We start from the raw sequence: 19,464 nt of genomic DNA on the forward strand, positions 1-19,464 counted from the left end.
CACTTACCTTAAAGCCAAAAAGCTCCCATTCAGGCACCCAGCTGAGGAAAACGTTCCATCGATTTCACTGAAATTGTTCATATGAATCAAAATTATGTCTTGTAAGTTATCTTTTCCTTTTACAAATTAACATTTTTATAAAGGACTGAATTTAATCTGTAATGAATTGCGTTTCACAATAGAACGCAGCTAAACAGCTAAACAACATCAGATAAAACTTACATTCATGACTCAACACTTAAAGTTGTAGTACTCGTGTTTTGAACAGTCTTTCTTTCCTAATGAAATAAAGTTACTGATTTTCCTTTACGTTTACTGTTATTTTCTGAAGTGCAACCATACACATATCTTAATCCTGTTTAGAACGGTAATCCACACTGTGACCACGAGGACAAAGCGGGACCTAAACTGCTTCACGAGCAGCCCAACGAAAGCGTAGCAAGAGCTCCACACAAATGCACAAATCATGCACGCAATTATGCAGGGCTTCTTTCCTCGGCAGCACTTACTTAGCTATCTCTGCAGGAAGTCTTCCAGATGGGAAAGTCAACAACCTCTGAATAAATGCTTCATTCACAGTCCAAATCTGCTTCAAAAAGTCAGGATACCTAAAATCATCTGGTGGTACCATATTCTAAATTTAAAAAAAAGTGGAAGGTATTAGATGCATAAGTTTTATTTCCATAAAAGCAACCCCGTGTTTCAGCTCTTTATCTTTTTGTTAACAATTCGCCTACTTGGACAATTATTGTGGAATAATCTCTGAGATAAATTAAATTTATTTAGCAGTTCTGCATTCACCATAACAGTAGAGTAAGCTAACACATACTAAAACCACCCAAATTAGTGTGTGAATTTGCACTACAAATTACTGCAAGTTGTCCTAAATAGACAACCACTTTTTTTTTTAGAATATGAATGCTAAATAACATGCATCAGACACAAGTACAGAGTGTCTTCTTTTCTTCCTCATCACTATCAGCCATTTAGTTCAGACTTCAAGCAAGCCAAAAAGGAGCCGTTCTGTTTTTTGGACACTGGCTCTCCTACCCCACTGCTCTCAAGAACAGAGACCTGTACCACACTTCTCTGATTATCTGGTGAGCTTCTGTTACATTCATACTGAATGAATGCCAGCAAGGTATCTAATAGAGAGGAACAGACTGGAAGCAAGAAGTTCATTTTGAGTAGGAATGTTAGTTCAAAGAGGTGGAAAAGCTGCACCAAAAATAAACTACTAAAACGTGCATATTCCTCGAGACAAGTGCAGTCTGACAATAGAGCTGCCAGCCCAAGGATTAGCTGTTACCAAAGTCTAATTCTGATACTCTTATCCAGGATGAAAGTGAGAAAGCCTCTTGCTGGCTCCCTTGTGGCAGCAGAAATATCATTTAAGCTCAGGGTGATTCGGGGAGTTAAACTGACCCAAAAACTAACTTGAGAAAACAGATTTTGTCTGTCCGAAGGCCCTGATCTGGCAACGACATACCTGTCTCAAGAGTATAGTACTCAAATAACTTTGAAAGAATCTGATATAAATTCCTAAAATAAGGAGTACTGAAGGGAACACTTTCACAGCATCGAAGTTCATCTATTGCTGATTCTCGTGTCCAAGTAACAACAACAGCAATCACACACAGTAATTGCATTCACAGAGTCTCTACTTAACCGAGTCACTTAAGTGTATATTAAGTATATTCAGTCAAAATATACCTAATATTATGGAACTTGCATGAAAATCACATTTAAAAAGTTTCAATACACATTTTGAGCCTGCATTAGTGTCATTCATTTTTCCTATCTACTTTCTGTCAACCAGTTTTCCTCAAGGACAGAAATAGTTTACACAAAAACAACTGGAAGTATTGAAAAAAGAGAGCAAATTATTAGTGTCGTACAACCAGAAGAGGCCGTGGGAGCAAAAGCCTGCTAAAAGTTTTTCTGTATGCAGTTTTTCTTGATAACCAAAGAGTTATTAGGTTTCCCTAAAATTTGTTTTCTTTCACATCCAAATTTTTGTTTTCAAAAATTTTCAAAAATTTCTCTTTAGCTCTTGGTTCCTTTATTTGTCAGCAAGGTCTCAAAACACTGCTGACTATTAGAAATGGCCCTCAGACAACCCAGCTGACTAGCTGCACATTACTGTTTCTCCCAACCCATCCTCTTTCCTTTCCATCATCCTCTCACCTTGGCATTTTTACTATCAACTTTTCCTTGACTCATCACACAGGAGAAAAAAAAAAAAAAGCACTGTGCCAAAAACCCTCAAGGACTAACTGACTGTTAACACACAATAACTGGCTCTCTCAATTCAGCTTTGACAGACCTGGAAATCCATATGCATTTTAATGTGTTACCTGTGGATTAGAGTAGTGTGCAAAACTTTGGTCCCCACCAGAGAAAATTTTCTTTACACAGTAAAATTCCTCACTGTCTGTAATAAGATAACACACATGCAACTTAAATCAGAGAAACATCTGAGACACTGCAATCAGTATACTCAGTTAGAAAATGATTCTTTTGTTACATAATCTGGTTGCAAGGAGATCTCTGCAACAGTTTTATCCATCTTTGAGGTAAACATCAACAGCTCTCTGTTAGGTCTACCACTTACAAAGCATCTAACCCAACAGTAGAAATAAGTAATTTTAGTGAGCATTTCCCACAGCAGTAATTTAATTTAGGAAACAGAACATAGTGAAAACCAAACTGTTCAGAAGGTTACTATAGCACAGATTTTACATCTCAAGACTTGCAGAACATTTATAATAGAACACAAATCCAGAGAGTAATTATGCAAGGTATCCTTACCTGCAGTTAGTGGGCATTGATTAGTGTAAGGAAGCCAGTTTCCTTTTACTGTGAACGGACTTTTCCTATTACTTGTTGTTCCTGTACCTAACTGCCCATTACCTCCAAGTCCAAAAGAATATATTCTTCCAGATGAAGGAACAAATGCAGTAGTGTGCTGCCTAGGGGAATAAAGAAAGAAAGAAAGAAATCAGTAACAAAAGCCTTCATGCAAGCCAAACTAAGAATTTTGTTAAAACACTATGGTAAAGGTCCTGTAGTACCAAATATTCCACAGGGAATGCACTGTCACTAGCAATACTGCCAGTAGGCAAAATTTCTTTTTAAAGAAAAAATTCAGGATGTCACCTGATTCCTGCCTAGTGACAACCCATCCTCTCAGGTACCATGGAACATTCTGAGCTTTGAAGTTTCTACCAGATGGGTTGAATCTCTTCTTTCAACTCTAGATGCTGTCTCTCAAACTTGGGAAGCAGCAGTACCAAATTAATGCAGATTACCAAAATGGAACAGATTCAACCAGAGATAACCAAACAACTAGGAAGACAGACTTGCATATATATATGTATACATATGCATGTGTGTGTGTGTATTTATATATATAAAAAACATTTTTAGTGTGTGCAAATATATAGCGTGCGTGTATATATATAATGTGTACACACACACAAAATGTTTTTGCCCTGTATTTATCTTCCTCCCATATTTTGTTTTCTTGGAATGCAATTCTTTGGACAAGGACATTTTCATCTGTGATGGAAATGTTTCCCACATTTCTTGACTGTTATTATAATAAATACAATAAAAGCCCACTAGGGACCAAAGTGAAGCACAGTATTACAGGTATTTCACAAAGGTATGTAATTTCATACTTATCCTCAGTGAAGTACACATATCTCCCCAGATGCATTCTTTAACAGCAGATGAGTACAGGACAGAAATAATCAGTACCTAATTAGACACATTTTTCAGTTTAGAGACTCATGGACCTCAAATGGTAGAGCTTCCTTTATTTCTCCTACTTAATGCTTTAGAAATACCAGCGAAATATTTTTCTTAGAGACTATCCTATCTTCCCTTTCCCATTGCAATTAAAACAAAGGAATTGTTATTAGAATTACTTTCTATTATAACATATAAATAAATTATTTTGTATAGAATATAAGCTCTACAGCGCTAGAACAGAATACTTACCTTCCACAAGTGATTTGTGTAACAACACTTCCCATAAGTTCAAAAACCTTCCTTGGGTTTATCTCATGGCTGGTAGAGTTATGACCCAACTGACCATAGCCTCCAGCTCCAAATGTAAAAACCCCACCTTCCTAAACAAATAAAGTATTTGAATTAAAAGGATAGCACATCGCAGCACAAACAAACAAACTTATCAGAACTAGAAGGTTCAAACAAATCTCCTTGTCTGATAGTTCTGGCATTGTGGGGAAGAAAGAAAAAATGCACAAGGGGACCCTTACTTACATAGGGCTCAAATGTTACCTGCAGTTATCAAAGTGTGGCACAGCTTTCAGGTATTACCTCACTTGTAAATCATATTCTTGTAAATTCCACATTACTATACAATACCCCTGACATTAACTTGCACAATTAACTGATACTAATCTTTGTTTTTCCTCTTCTCCAGTTTTCTTCATAAACTATAATGGCATACAAACTCAGACTATTAAAACATGTACTTTGGCTTTTAAATTCTGAATATAAAAATTACCAAATAGGAAGTTGCCCTTCTCAGACAGATGATGCAGAGTATGACTGAAATAATCAGCTTCATTATTTGAAAGCATAAGAAACCAGAAAAATTCAACACTGTTGTAAGGCAAATCATTGTAAGTGTTTTTGATTAATTTCTTTAAAAAAAAAAAATTAACCAAAAACTCTGATGGAAGAATGTTAAACTAGAAACATTTTTAAAAGTTGCACAACTTACCTTACAACAACTTTGAAACTTTCCATTTTCAAATGCTTTGCAATTGTAAAGCTGTTTCTTTCAGTCCTACTCTGCATCAGATTGGACCTCTGCTGGAAATCATCATTAAAATGGCAGCGTCCGCTGAGAAAAACCAACAATCTCATTCACTCAATCAGGATAACAAACAGTGACATGTATTTCTGAATTTTAGTAGGACTTGAAAAAAACACACAGTATTGTGCATAAGAGATATAAATAAGACCCCTCTATCATGAAAGGGAGAACGAGCCCACACAAATGGGTACACAAATAGTTCATATAATTTACAGTAAATTCAGTAACTTCTAACTTGCATTAAAGCTATTGGAATGGATTAAGTTATCTTCTACACACTTAAAAGGAACAAAGAATGCAAGTCATCAGCTGCTGCATTTTCTTTACATCCTCTGTTTCCCTAATGTTGCACTATACCTCTGTATTCATTTCAGGATTACAAAATTGCAACATATCTTCTTCAGGCCAAGCAACAGACTATTTTAAGACAAAAAAAAAAAAAAAAAAAAAAAAAAAAAAAAAAGCAACCACTTTTGCAGTCTTAAGTGTAGAAACTTAAACTTACCAAAGCAACAAGAGAATGGCTACATAGAGTCAGACCTTCAAGCTAACTTCTCATTTGTTGCAGAGTAATAATCCAGACTCATATACTTTTAAAAAAAGCACAATTTCCAGTAATAATTTCTCTTTGGAAATTTTGAATCCAACAGATTCAGAAATAAATCAAGTGACAGATATTTAGTCACCTTTCCAAGTGACAGATATTTAGTCATCTTTCTGAATGCTGATGAGAATAGTTTTCTATTAAGTTCAAAGCATTTTTTAATTGATGCATTAACAGTGCTTAACAAAAGTAAACATTGAAATATTAACACACTGACTTATACCTAAGTGCTGAAGTCTAATCCAAGCATCAAAACACTGCAAGAAAGGCACAGGAATCAACAGCTGAAAGTCACACACACAGCATGTGGCTATCCACAACAAAATAACAAAGTTGATTTTGATTGCTAGAGCTTCACATGCACAATCTTAGTGATGAATAGTGTAAGAAAGAGCCTTCACATTACACATTCTATTTTGCTTCTCTTCCTAATGTTCCAAACCTTCAACAAAGGCTGCAAACGATGCATTTAGCCAACAGTAACATATATGGCAACTTTACACATTTCAGCTCTCCAGGAATTTTGATCAATCCCAGTGTTGCTGCAAGAACATGACACACTGTCACAGAATACATGCTTAGTCCAGGTTAGCCTTGAAATAATAGCCAATCTTTGATGGAACCTCATACTGAAAGTATTTTATTATGTTTACGAGTGGATTATGTAAATCTTCAGTTCCTTCTATTGGCTTGCCAATAGTACATAAGTAGGAAGTGCAGCTCAGTAAGAAAATCCTGAGCAATATCCTGTTCTTCCATGCCCTGTACCTAGAAGCATGTAAACTAGACTCAAATTGGTCTGGTCAATAACAAAACTAACAGTAACAGAGCCATGATGTTCAGAATACAGATAATACCTTTAATAGGTGCTAACATATATTTCCATACCCGTGCAATTTGAATAATGCAATATGCACACTTATATAAGCACCACCGGATCTGGTATGATCAACTTCACAAAATTTGGAAAAAAATCTAAAACTACAATGAGATTCCTTGTATATGATTTTTTTAAAAACTATTTTACTATTCTTCTAACAGTGCCACAATTTAATCCACTATAGTCTGAAGAAAATAGACAAGGAATATACAGTATTTTTAGGAGAAAAAGCTACCCAAATAGTTAAAAATAAATAAATAAAAATCAAAGCATAGATATATCTTTAAACATTATACCTTTGTAAGAGCAGCAGTATGATCTTCTCCACAACATATATGAACAACTTTCTGAGTTCTCAACGACTTCAACAGAGTAGGAGCATATCTGTCTGAAAGGTTTAATACAGCAGTAAATTGCTTACTTCATAACTAAAAAATGAAAAGGCAAGTGATTTTATGCTCACTATTACAATCTAGTTCTATTAAACAAAATAAATATATATTTATTAAAGTAATGCAATTACAGTGACTATATTTGGGATGGAAATTACAAAGAAAGAAACATACTAAACTGAAATATTTCACAGAAAGCAGACTTATTTCTCACTAGCACAGGCTGGCACATCACTGTGTAAATCATGAAACACAGAACAGTACATTAGAACTGCTGCTGGCCATATGAGAAGGAAATAAATGACAGATCTTCTGAATGACACACTTCATGTTTTTCAGTTGTTCAGGAGTTGTTTAGTAATACTAAATTACAACCAATTAATACCCTGTAATAGAAGGGAAGCCTGTCTAATTAAGAGCACATGTGACCTGCCTTCAGTTACCAGAACAAATCAACTTTGCCATCTAGTTGCACAACAGAAACTTTGTAATTGTTAACGCTAATGTCTCTAGATGTGTCAAGGCACACAAAGACACGTGACAAATAACTTGTCCAGATATAAAACATGAATTTTACTAACAAGTGGTACTGTAGAAAAATTGGAGATTATACATATGCCCAGGAGAAGCAACTGAAGTTCCCATGTAAAGTTGCTTTCTGAGAACTGCATATAATTTTCTTACTATGAGTGTGCAACCAGATTTCAAGATTAATTCAGATATGCATTTTAATTGCCCTGCATTATCCTTTTTATAAACAGTTCTGAAAACAAAGAACCAATGAGAACACTACAGTCCATTAAACTAGCTATACATTATTCTAAACTACACTGTGTATTGCAAAAACATGACATTATAAACTCCCACATCGAAGAGGGCCTATAACTGGGATATCTAGCAAAGAAACAGTTTAATCAAGCCTAACTTTTGGAATTGTGTATGAGCTAGCAGTATCCTGAGAGAAGAAATTTTGGAAACAGTTAGCTGAAATTCATAAACGGTTATCAAAAGTAATCTGAGGGAAAATAAAGGCAGTAATAGGAAATAATAAACAATGGAGTTTCCTTAAATATGCCTTCTGATCAACTAAATAGCTTTGGTAATTATTGCTTCCATCATGCCACTTAATCTACCCAGTATTTAGTTCTAGTTTTAACTATTGCACAGCATCATAATTCAATCCAATTCAGAAAGTCAAAGTTACAGAAAAAATTGGGAAGGGAAAAGAAAACAAATCATGCAGGCTAGAATTTCAATGTAACACTATCAGAATTTATTACAAACAGTTGGTGGAAAAAAATGCATCTTACTAGTACAAGAATCGCATGACATGGACACTCAAACCATATTCAACAGAGGTTTGTTTGGCCTGCTCCTTTTCTAGGAACACTGCTATCTTCAGCTTCACAAATGGAGACTTTCAGCATTAATTATTTTACTAAAGCAATGATGCTTACCATTATCATCATTAAGACCCAACTGTCCAAATTTGTTTCGTCCCCATCCAAAAATGGCTCCAGAAAGAGTTAGTACAAAACTATGAGCTCCTCCTGCTGCAATTTGTGCAAAAGGGATTCCCAGCAGAGACTTAATTACATGTGGTGATGTTTGCTTTTTATATTCATAACCTAAACCCAGCTGGCCATATTTATTTTGTCCCCAGGAAAACACTTCACTACCTGTTTAAAGAAAAAAAAAGAAATATAGTAAATATAATTTAATCATATAAAATTGATTCCCTTAAATAAAAAAACTAAAAGCAAAAGTTAGAGAGCTACATATACACCTCTTCAAATATTTTTGGAGTTAGATAATTTATCCCGAACAAGATTTATTCATTTTCAAAGGTTTACCTTCTACTATAATTTGCAGACATTCAACCAAAAGCTTTAAACAAACTGAAAGTATTTTAAACAAGCACAATTTGAAAGCCTTCAAGGCTATTCTTAACATTGTCAAATCCTCAGTACCTGCCAAGTGGCATTTGGTTATTATGAAGCAAGACTGACGCACTGAAAATTCTAATAGTACTCATACTGTGCTGCAAAAAATATGCTGAAGCTGCATTCAAAAATTTCCACTTACCATGCACTGAAGTGTTTATACATTAATGTATTTAAGTTTCATACATATTTTAAGTGCTGCACATTTTAAACTTAAGTATTGCATTAAAGACATGATCAATGAACACTAAAAAACAACTTTCAGAAGCAAGACTTCTGCAGAAAAACTAAGGACAGGATATTAACTATCCTAAAAAATGAATACCTAATCACAAAGATATTTTGCTTTTTTTGTTGCTAATGTGATGAGTTTCTGTTTCTTCTACCTGCTTTTTTTTTTTTTTTTAATCAACAAAAGTTTTATCAGGAGAAAAAAAAAAAGCAATGAAGCTCATCTCCTAAGGTACAAACTATCTAAATTCTTCTATACATAAAGTTAAAAAAGAAGAACTTTGCAGCAAAGATTCTACGCCAATCATGCTTATAATCACATGAACTAAATCTGTCTGATCAATACTCCATATGCAGATCCAAAATACTATGAAGTCTCCTCTGAAGCTGCTCAATTTAAATAAGCCAGACCATTTTCCTTCCTCTGCAGAGCTGTTTTTTCAAAGCCATGACTGTGGCTGACTTCGCTACATTTCAAGTATCAGAATCCAGAGAGGTTCTCTTAAAACCATAAAGCAAAAGCACAAGGCAACTGACGAACAGGAACAGAGCTGCAAATCCATGAACTGGGAAGAGCACTCTTCCCAGTTGCTTCTCTTGAAGCTCGTGATTATTTAAAATATTAATCTGAATTCTAAATAAAGCTGCTACTAAATAATTACATTAAATCATAGCACTGCTTTGTTACTATCAACATTGTATTTGTGAGCTTAATCCACACGGAGTTATTTTTAAATATCAGTCTACATATTCACATAAGCAAAGGAATTCCACTAGGTTATAGTCAGCAAGGACACCCAGGAATACAGAATGCCACAGAAAACATTTTTACACGCCTATGAACATGCCTATGTACATGCCTATGTAAGTATGAGGGCACATATGGTCAGTATAAACTATTAAAAATAAATAAAAATAGCAACAGTTCTGCAGCCACTTCTTATTACATGGAACTTTTGCCCCAGTTCAATTTCTCATGATGAAAGAAATGAAAGGTAAATTTATGTTCATCTTTGTTTCTCAATAGCTAAATAAATTAGACATGCAAAGCTGATGTGAGTGAAGCTAAGTATAGTCTCTGAGACCCAGAAAAGATTGAAGACAGAAATTTAAGTCTCCGAAATGTGAGCTACAAGAGGATACTGCATTTTATGGGAACACCACAAAACAGAATCTTTGTAATAGAAAAGTAGATGAGGAAGTAATTGCCTGCAAACCTCAGTAACTCCAATTACAGGCCAAACTAGAAGACTAGTGACAAAGTGTGAGACCAACAGGATGAAAAACAGATGGAATGAGAAAAATGAAAGAAGCTACAATGAATTCAAAAGGAAACCACACAACAGCAGAACAATAAAAACAACAAAAAGCATAAAAAGCAGAACAATTAATATTAACACACTCCATTTTTCTATAAGGAAAGGGAGTTTGTGTATTTTTTTCAATTGAAAATATTCATTATTGAATGATATTTCCACTGCCAATGTGGTATCATGCTTTAAAAGACATTTCCTTCAAAATGAATAAATAAATACTGAAAACTCTAAAAGTACTGAGCAGGAGATTACACAAGAGTTCAGAACAATCTGGCTTACCTTTTGAGAGTGCAAGTGAGTGATAATAACCACAAGCAACTTGCACAATTTGGATCTCTGATAAGCTTTTAATATTTCTATTGGGGTAAGAAAACAGAGAAAGAATTAAGCTACTAGGTCACGGTATAAAGTAGAGTCACGTGAGAGGATTACACAAAAAAAAGTGAATCTTTTTCACTGAAGTATGAAAGTAATACAAATATTCTAACTTATATTAAAAGCTATTTAGTAAAGTTGCAAGTCTGAAGTCAAAGCTTCTTTGCTAGCTCCTCTAAAGACTAGGCTCTGTCTTATTGTTCAATTAATGAAGTCAGTAAGAAATCATTATGAAGAATCAGGGAGAACTGCCTTCTTTAGAGACACTAGGAAGGAGATGTCACACAGCTGAATGGAGAGAATGAATACTAAAATCAAGAATCAGGAGACATTTACTTTCTAGACTTCAGGGGGAAAAACGGCTTTCTAGTGTACTACTATTTCACCTTGATATTAGATATAACAAATTAAATATATTATGTGCAATTTGATCAAAATATATTTTTTCCTTCCACTAACATTAACCTCAAAGGAATCAAAACTTCAACTTACAGAGCTAGCAATAAGCATTGTTCAAGTTCACAATTTCATCAGGAAGTTGAAAATATTTGCAAAGGTGCATGGAATGAGTATACAATATAATAGTATACTGTCAGCTTTTGATGAGAAAAAAAAAAAACAGAAGCCAGTAAAAGCCTTTAAAAAGGCTTTTAAATTTGATATGCAAAAAAAATCCGCTCTACTTTAGTTATACATTGTTTACATTCCTACGCATCACAAATAGCCTTGCTCAAGTTACAAATGACTACTGTTCTGAAGAACTTTTTCTTTTCTGTATAAAAATACTAAGGAAATTAGAAAAGAAAACCTCCAACTTGCAAAGATACAAAATTCACTGGTACAAACAATTCTACAGATGTCGGCTTTACATTGCAGTAAAGATGGGTGCCTGCTGGAGTTCAGTTTGCTGGCATGCTTACTGCATAGTGCAAATACTGTATCAGATAAAATTCTTTAGAGCTGTACAGCAAACAGGCTAGCATTCACTTTCAGAATTTAGAGACTACGGTTACATTGCAGGTAAAAAAATGCTCAGGGTGCGAATTATGGTATGAAGACCAGAGAGCAAATGGCCTTCGAATGTAACCTAAAGGTAATGAAAGTTTAATTCTGCTTCTCTAACTACTAAATGTCAGTTATTGATCCCCATTTCTGTTCTTAAAATACTTATAGTATAATAATAATCAGGCTATGGCATTCAAATGTCATATCCCAAGTACACTTTTCTAATGTTTGTTTTTAATTATAACAGCAGAATAGCTTGGTCAGTGGGATTTCAGTTCATTTTTTCCAAACGTGGTAACTTTATTATAGGCTTGTTTTTTTAACCTGGGTACTCTGACGCACTCCTCTGTTCCAGGCAAGCCAAGCTGTCCATCAGTAGCCAAACCCCATGCATATACCTGACCCTTGTCATTTAATGCGAGCGTGTGAGCTTCTCCACATGATACAGCTACAATATTTTGGGCATCCAGTGCACCAACATGCTCTAGAGAGGGAAAAAAAAAGAAGGAAGAGTTAATCATTAAGAAAAAAAAAAAAAAAGAGATACTAAAAAGCAAATTCTATTCGTCACGGCTCATAGATATTTGTCTACTAAGGTATAAAATGAAATCACATGAATGAGTCTAGAAGCCTGCCAAAATATCATAGATCTAAAGTCATATGCATGCTATCCCAGGAAAAGTAGATTAAATTTGATGTACTAAAGTAATCCAACAACTTTACCTATCCGTATGCACCAAAATTTTTTAAAAAATGCAACAAAACCTGCAATTTGATCATAACGGTTTCTTCTAACCTTGACATTTAAAAGTGAGTGCACAGACTCAATTAAAATAATTATCAAATGTCCACGCGTGTAGACATTATGCAAGAGGAAAACATTCCACAACAGTGACTTAAGCTCACCTATTAATTAATTAAAAAAACAAACCTACAAAACAAGGACGGGAAAATTAAAGACTAAAGCCACTGATCTTGCAATGAGCTACACAATGTTCTCTTCATGATGCAAAATGCTGTAGAAACCAATCTTAAAGGGGAAATTTTCTAGACATGCAATGCACATCTCTGCAAAGCAAATACTACAGGATTGTGATTTCTCCCAGTAGTCTGCATCAATACCTTTAAATTCATTTGGATGAACTCAGGCTTTGTATTTATGCTTATGATTTGTGAACAGAAATCAAACATTTTCAATTCAGCAACAGTAGAGGCTGAAAACACCAGTCTGTCACTGAGGCAGGAATTTTCAGAGTTCATTTAAACAAGTGCTTGCTTGGATGTTTTATGCTCAGTTTTCAAACATGTCAAATTCTATTTTGCCTTAAGAATCACACAGCACTGAAAAAGCCTGTGTATCATCAATGTAACACAGACTGTAAACATAGCCTAACATAGCCTAAGTCCATTTCAAAACAGTAGCCAACCAGATCTGCAACATGCGTATCTGCAACTCAGTTTCCAAAATAAAATAAAATAACAAAAGCAGTGAACACGCACACAACTCTAGGGCCTGCTGGGCTCTTTGAGGAGGAAGGAGCCACAGCTGAACAGCCACTGGTGGGATTTGGCAAAGATGAGCACTGGAGCACTGCCCAATGTACCTACTTCACACTCATTCAGCAAAATTGTCAATAATCTCCAGATAGAAGTAAAAATAGGAGGCTACTGCAATTCTCATGACTGTTATGTCTGAGCACTTTAAGAAATATTTATAGCAACTACTTGTCTATTACACAGGAAAGCCCAGAGAAGCCTGACATAAAACAGGGAAGAAAAAAGAAAAAGGTTCTCTACTGTAATTTTTAGATTAAAAAAGAAGTATCATTTTCAAAGAGGGTTACAAGTATTTAAAATTTATTAAGAGTTACTTCCACAAGTTGAATCCCTGTGCACATTCATGAAGCTGACATTTAGACAGGATTAAAGTTTACCACTTCTAATATCCCTTTACTGGTGAAAGTCAAGATTAGTTTCAAAAGTTACACATCAACTATGCAAGAAAAACTCTACTTGACACCAAATCTCAAACTCTGAATAAAGGATAGCTACTAAATTATTAATATCAGAAGGGTAGAAATAGCCCGGGGAAGACAAAAAAAATTTAAAAAGTATTGTTTCAAATTGAATGTTTGCATCTATTACTGCAACAACTGACTTGTAATACTGGTGTAAGAGATATTATAATAAACTATTGCTAAGGCTTTTCAGTTTGCTTTCGTTATGCTCTCAGTAGTGCCAGGAACACCATTCCCTGCCTCTCAGTAGCAAGCAGCTATGACTCACATGCACAGCTCCAATGGAGCCCCTGTGCACCCTCCTCTGCAGTCCCCACAAGATGCTTACCCACTCCTGCTAGAGAGCAGCACTAGCAGCAAGCATGAGTATGCACACCACATACATAAGAAAGAAAAAAAAAGTGACCAAAGAAGTCTTAATCTGCATCCTTTAGTCTTATCCAAATACAATTCCTCTAATGGTGTCTATGCTTTTTTTTTTTTTTTAATCAGAAGTTTTTTTTATTTCTTTTAAAAGAAAAAGATAAACAAAAACACATAGCACTTTTCCCAACTATGGTGACCAAACATTAATTCCTACCATCCTCCAACAGCCAAAAATATAATAGAGTCCAAAAGAAGCCCATGTATTGAAGTGAATCACCACCCCTTGGGATTAAAACAGTCAATGATTCCCCACAACCTCGGATAATGTGAATTCACGGTGAAAACAAACAAACAAAATAGTAGCAATGTCCAGCCACATGATGAGCAAAAATCTGGGGGCATGTCCACTTCACAGTCAGCTGTTTCCAACTGTCATGAGATGAGATCCAAGCAATAGAATGTTTTCAAGCAAAAACATGCCATTCTTGAAAGAATACCATGTGCACAATTCAGCAGGTGCATGAACTGCCAGTGCTTGTAGCACAACGCAGTGGAAGATACCTGCACAAATACATACACACATGCTCCCCAGGGCAATCCCCCTGCACTTACCAGGTCGCTTCCTGGCTTTCTCGTGCCCTAGTTGTCCTAGATCGTTGCAGCCACATGTATAAACTGTCCCATCATCCAGGACAAAAACAGTATGTCTGAGTCCACAGCCCACATCTCGGACCCTTTTATTTAAGAAAAAGACACTTTTGCGGGGTTCTAAAACAATCTCTTCATCAATTCCACCCAATCCAAGCTGTCCAAATGACGCGTTTCCCCAACACAACATGTTTACACTTCTCTTGATCAGAGATCTTCCAGCTTCACTTTTCTAAAATTCCCCTTCTGTGTAGCTGTTCAGAGAAAGAAAAACAGTACAGTTTTTTTCAGTATTGCATAAAGTCTGTCATCTCCTATACAGTCTACTATCCACAAGTTTCATTTTTATATACTAAGACTTGAAGCAGTGGAAGATTTCAGAAAGTCTAATTTACTTTCTTAGGCAACATTTACATAAATTCTGAAGCAGATGCTTTTACATAGGAATTCACAAGGGAATTTTAAACATACCGGTCCTCAGTTTTATACCTTTGAAAGTTTTAACTTTAATTATCTTCATAAAACTTCCTTAATCCCCAGTTCAGAAACATACACCCTACTCCACCCAGTGCAAATGACTTCAAATGTCTTTTAATGAGTCAGTGCAACTTGGGGCATGGTAAAGCAGAGAGCACCATGAGCGGCTTCCAGAAGTTCCCTGAAAACAGCGCTCGACTCGCAGCTTGGAAAAAGTTGGTCAATCCTGATCAAACCAGTTACGCAACACATTGAATAAAATGATGTGTCACTCAATGCATCTAAACAAGTCTGAGTCAACCAAACTTGCAGTTAAAAATAAACAGATAAGTAGATAGCTAGCTGCAATGCAGGTCCCAATCTGCACTGCAATCAACAGAGACACCTCTGCAGGTAATAGGCACACAAACTCGTGCATGCAAACACCGCTTCGTAGTGCCTACAACACCGCTTGTGAGTGCTTGTGCCCACAGACTTTGCACCCATTCCGACAGGATAATAAGCTATCTCTCCCTTTCATTTTCAGTATGCAGGATTACAGAGTACCTGTGACGACATTCTCAGTATTACTTACGCCACACTTCCGCAACAAGTAATTTCCCTGTATTTTAGTGGCAATGCAAGAATCAGTGCAACACAACGTAAAATTTTTACAACATTTCAGTCAGTCACAGTTAGGAAGGCACGTAGTGTAAAACACACTACATATACTGCTAACATATTCAGTCATGATATATATAAGGTAAATAAATATGAAAGTGCTCATAAGAACCTGACAGTATTTCACTAAAGTGTTATGAAACACTGAATGGCATTTGTTTTTTTTGTTGTTGTTTTTTTTGCCAAGACAACAGGATAAAGTATTTTTCTTTATAGAAGTTTTTGCAGTAATCACGATGCCAGCTTTCATGATCTCATGCAAAAAACAAACAAACAAAAGCTAAGCAGCTTAAAATATATTGCATTTAAGTTTACCTATCTCTGGACACGATGCATGATCAAATACTTCTCTAGTTATTACTAGGTATATCCTACCACATTCAGACAGGGATATCAAAAACGAAGATGTCTTTGGCTAAGACACAGCGACGTAATAGCAACCTTCATGCGTCCAAAGGAGTGGCAGCAATGCAGGCTTCAATCTGCAACACAAGAAGTTAAAACAGATTTAGGATTACAGTCCTTCAGGATCTCCAGAGTTGAGATCTAGCTCCAGATGGGGGGGTAAAAGAAAAGGAGGTCACTTTTCTATGGAAGCAGATGTATTGTTCCCCAGCATAAGTTTGTTTTGCTGTGTGTTTTTCTCTTTTTTTTAAAGCCAGTATCCGAGGAAGTTTCACACTTCGATCTCTAGTCCAACCGGTGCTTTTCCCTTCTCGCAAAGGCTACTTCTTGCCGTCAGCTCTACGCACGACGCCGCCACCGCCGAGCCTGGTTGAAGGAAGCCGCCCAACTCCTTCCCCCCGGGACAAGGCGAGTAACGGGGCCAAAGGAAGCGCCTGGATGTTTCCCGTGCGCCGGCGCTCGCCGTGCGAGGCACGGCCGGCCCCGGGCGCCTCCCGCCGCCGCCCGCAGCTACGTCCCGGGGGGCGGCCGGCGCGCTGGGGCCCCTGCCTTCCCCTCAAAGGCGTGGCCCCCAACGGTCCTAACGGCCCCGCTCACCGTGGCGCCTCGCAGCGGGGCTGCGGCGGGCCCGGCCGCCCCTCGGGGCGTCCCGCGGCGCCCAAGGGTGGCGGCTGCTCCGCAGAGGGGCAGGTGGCCCCCGCCCGCCCGCCTCGCTCGCGAGCGGCGCGTCATAACGGCGCCGCACTCACCGGGCGGCGACTCCTTTCCGTTCCGCTCCCTCCGCGCCCCGACTCGGCCCGGCCGGCTCCGGCGAGGTGCAGCGGGGCGCCCGCCCGGCAGCGCGCGAGGGCGAGCGGCGCCGCTCGGCAGCGCTGACAGGGCCTGGCCGCGCCGCTGCCGCCGCCCCTGCGCACGCGCCGCGCGCTCCACTTCCTCCCGCCCCGGCCTCGTGCTGCGGGGTTGCGGCGCCGCGTGACGTCACGCCGCCCGGCGCCGGGAGGGCGCAGCCCCGCGCCCCGCCCCGCCCGATGAGGCAGGGCCCGCGGGCGGCGGCCGTTTAACGGCGGTTTAACGGCCGCTTCGCGGCGCTCTACTAGTGAGGGCGCCCGCTCTCAGTGATTGTTAGTTGCCTACGGAGAGGTGAAGTTGAGAAAGGCGAGACGGGGAGTGAGAGTGAAGGAGCAACGCAGCTGCTGAGGAAACTGCATCTCGCCGAGTTTTTTTTTTTTTTTTTTTTTTTTTTTTTTTAGGAAAAATATAGCAAAACTAAGAATAAAAAGTCTGAATGCTACACGTGTGCTGTTACTTTGAGCATGTTTTCTAGGTTGATATCTGCAGCTTTATTTACTCTGGGTTTGGACAAGTGAATGTTCCTGGGGGCAACACATTCCCCCTCTCCCCACCCGTCTTTTTTTTTTTTTTTTTTTTTTTTTAATAGCATTTTGCTAAATATGAGTATGTGGGGGAAACCATTGCAATTCATGTGAGTGCAGTGGTTTGGAAATCCAGATGGAGAATTCCCTGATTTAGCGGCCTCCGCAGCAGTGCTGTGCTCCAGGTTTATGTAGGTCAGGATGCAAAAAGGGCCGGCACTAGGCATGCTTTACAGCAGCTGATTTTGCAAGCTATGTGATAACACCATTTGGGATCTGAGGTTGCTTGCTCTTTAACAAAAAGTGTTTTTAAAACATAAACAAATCAGATAGCTTAGACCAGCCATTAAACACTCCTATGTGCATCTAAACAGATCTCCTGGTCTGCAGGACTCCTCAGTGTTCGAGGTGGTTTTATCAGTAAAGATCCAAACCAGAAAAGTTAAATTCATATGCAGAGTACATGAGATTGCACAGCTGACAAAGCCTACATGATACAGCACTTTCAGGGTAGGTCTGTTATTGAAAGGAGAGATGTGACTCATTTGCCCTTTTTCCATTCCGCATGTGTAAAAGGAAAGTTAGCAGTGGCTATTATACCTAGCAAATGGAGGAAAATATTTCTTTTGTTATCTTCCAAAGTCCCTTTCCCTTTACATATGAGACCACCAGGATAGTAACTGCAAGCAGTTACACTGTGGAGTAGATATTAAACATTAACACTCATTTGTTGTGCAATGTGTCCTTTGACCAGCATGTGGAGATGTGTCCATGCACTTGAAGATAACATTAACACACCTAGCAGAAGTCTGACACGGAAAAGCATTTTGGTGTGACTGGCCTAATGCATGAAATAATAAACATGTAAGGCATGAAAACAACATATAATGCTGTTCCACAAACCTCCCCTTCCTTCTGTAATAGACATAGCCATTTCATTTAAAATAATTATTTTAGTGCTAAAATCAGATTACTGATAATTAAATAATCCAAATGTATCTTGAAGTTAAGTATAAACCGATTTTTTTTTCCTTGTGGCCTGTCTAGATAAGTTTTCTTTTCTGTGCCAGATAAGCCGTACCATGTCTGTCATCATGCCTTGAGAAAGCCTCTTCCTTCAAAAGATACACAAGTGGTGGCAAGGAGGGAGTAGAGAGACATCAAAATAACTTCGTTTCCATATATCTCTAATTCGCATACATATATCAATAGATATATATCAACAGATGAGCCTATGGATAAGCTCTGGATGCCTCAACATTTCCAATGTCCAGTGTAGTACTCTTTACAAAATGTAATTTGCACTGAAAGTGAGAAAAGGAAGCCTAAATGTTCAGCAAAGGAATTTATCCCTGCTAAGCACATTAGCACAGAGGTCTTCCTCTTAGAATTGCACAGCCTTCTCATTAGTGGACGTAACAAGCTGGAAAGTATCTTCAGTTGTATTGTCATTATTAAAACAGCAATGCCGGGCTACTCCCTGGTGACTGCTCTCTTTGTAGATTGTACCCCAGTTAATCACTTGTTCAGACCACACAAAACTGAAAAAGTTACATATAGTGTTAATGAGTGTATACTTTGTGTGAGAAATTGCTAGCTGAGATGAAAAGCCTTTGTGTTTAATGATTCTCCTTAATTAAGGAAAGGCTGTAGAATGCAAATAACCTTACAAAAAAGCCAGGGACAGACTTTTGATGCAGTTTCAGCTTTCCATTTCATCCTATGTTCTTCCAGTATCAATACTTGGGTTGTTAGGGAATTACTGAAAGCACCTATGTAGACAGCCATGCACACATACATACAGAATATGTGTGGTTTATTTGCTCTATTGTTTTATAGCTAAGAGCATGTTTTAGTTCTCTGTCTGCCTGTTCTGCTCAGAGTTGTGATTCTTGTACTTAGTAGTAAGCACAATTATT

The 19,464-nt window shown here is 37.7% G+C and overlaps 1 protein-coding gene across 3 annotated transcripts in view; it reads right to left on the reverse strand.

The window, feature by feature from the left end:
- The window catches only part of HERC4 (HECT and RLD domain containing E3 ubiquitin protein ligase 4), a 31,619-nt gene extending 15,337 nt beyond the window's left edge, over positions 1–16,282 (reverse strand). The window contains exons 1-11 of one of the 3 annotated variants that reach the window (XM_088525103.1): positions 16,083–16,282; positions 14,595–14,884; positions 11,923–12,082; positions 10,498–10,574; positions 8,186–8,407; positions 6,633–6,724; positions 4,006–4,136; positions 2,812–2,972; positions 2,358–2,434; positions 510–634; positions 8–67 (exon numbers count right to left, since the gene is read on the reverse strand). In XM_088525103.1, the coding sequence (XP_088381229.1) occupies positions 8–67; positions 510–634; positions 2,358–2,434; positions 2,812–2,972; positions 4,006–4,136; positions 6,633–6,724; positions 8,186–8,407; positions 10,498–10,574; positions 11,923–12,082; positions 14,595–14,820 (1,331 nt within the window). In that variant the 5' untranslated portion in view covers positions 14,821–14,884; positions 16,083–16,282. The remainder of the gene's footprint in view (positions 1–7; positions 68–509; positions 635–2,357; positions 2,435–2,811; positions 2,973–4,005; positions 4,137–6,632; positions 6,725–8,185; positions 8,408–10,497; positions 10,575–11,922; positions 12,083–14,594; positions 14,885–16,082) is intronic. The other 2 variants (XM_088525122.1, XM_088525112.1) reach the window with 2 other exon arrangements.
- Positions 16,283–19,464: the final 3,182 nt, after the last annotated feature.

This window comes from Tinamus guttatus, unplaced genomic scaffold (assembly GCF_059628265.1).
Source record: "Tinamus guttatus ecotype Peru unplaced genomic scaffold, ASM5962826v1 Tinamus_guttatus_pri_ptg000023l, whole genome shotgun sequence".
In the NCBI taxonomy this organism is placed as follows: domain Eukaryota; kingdom Metazoa; phylum Chordata; class Aves; order Tinamiformes; family Tinamidae; genus Tinamus; species Tinamus guttatus.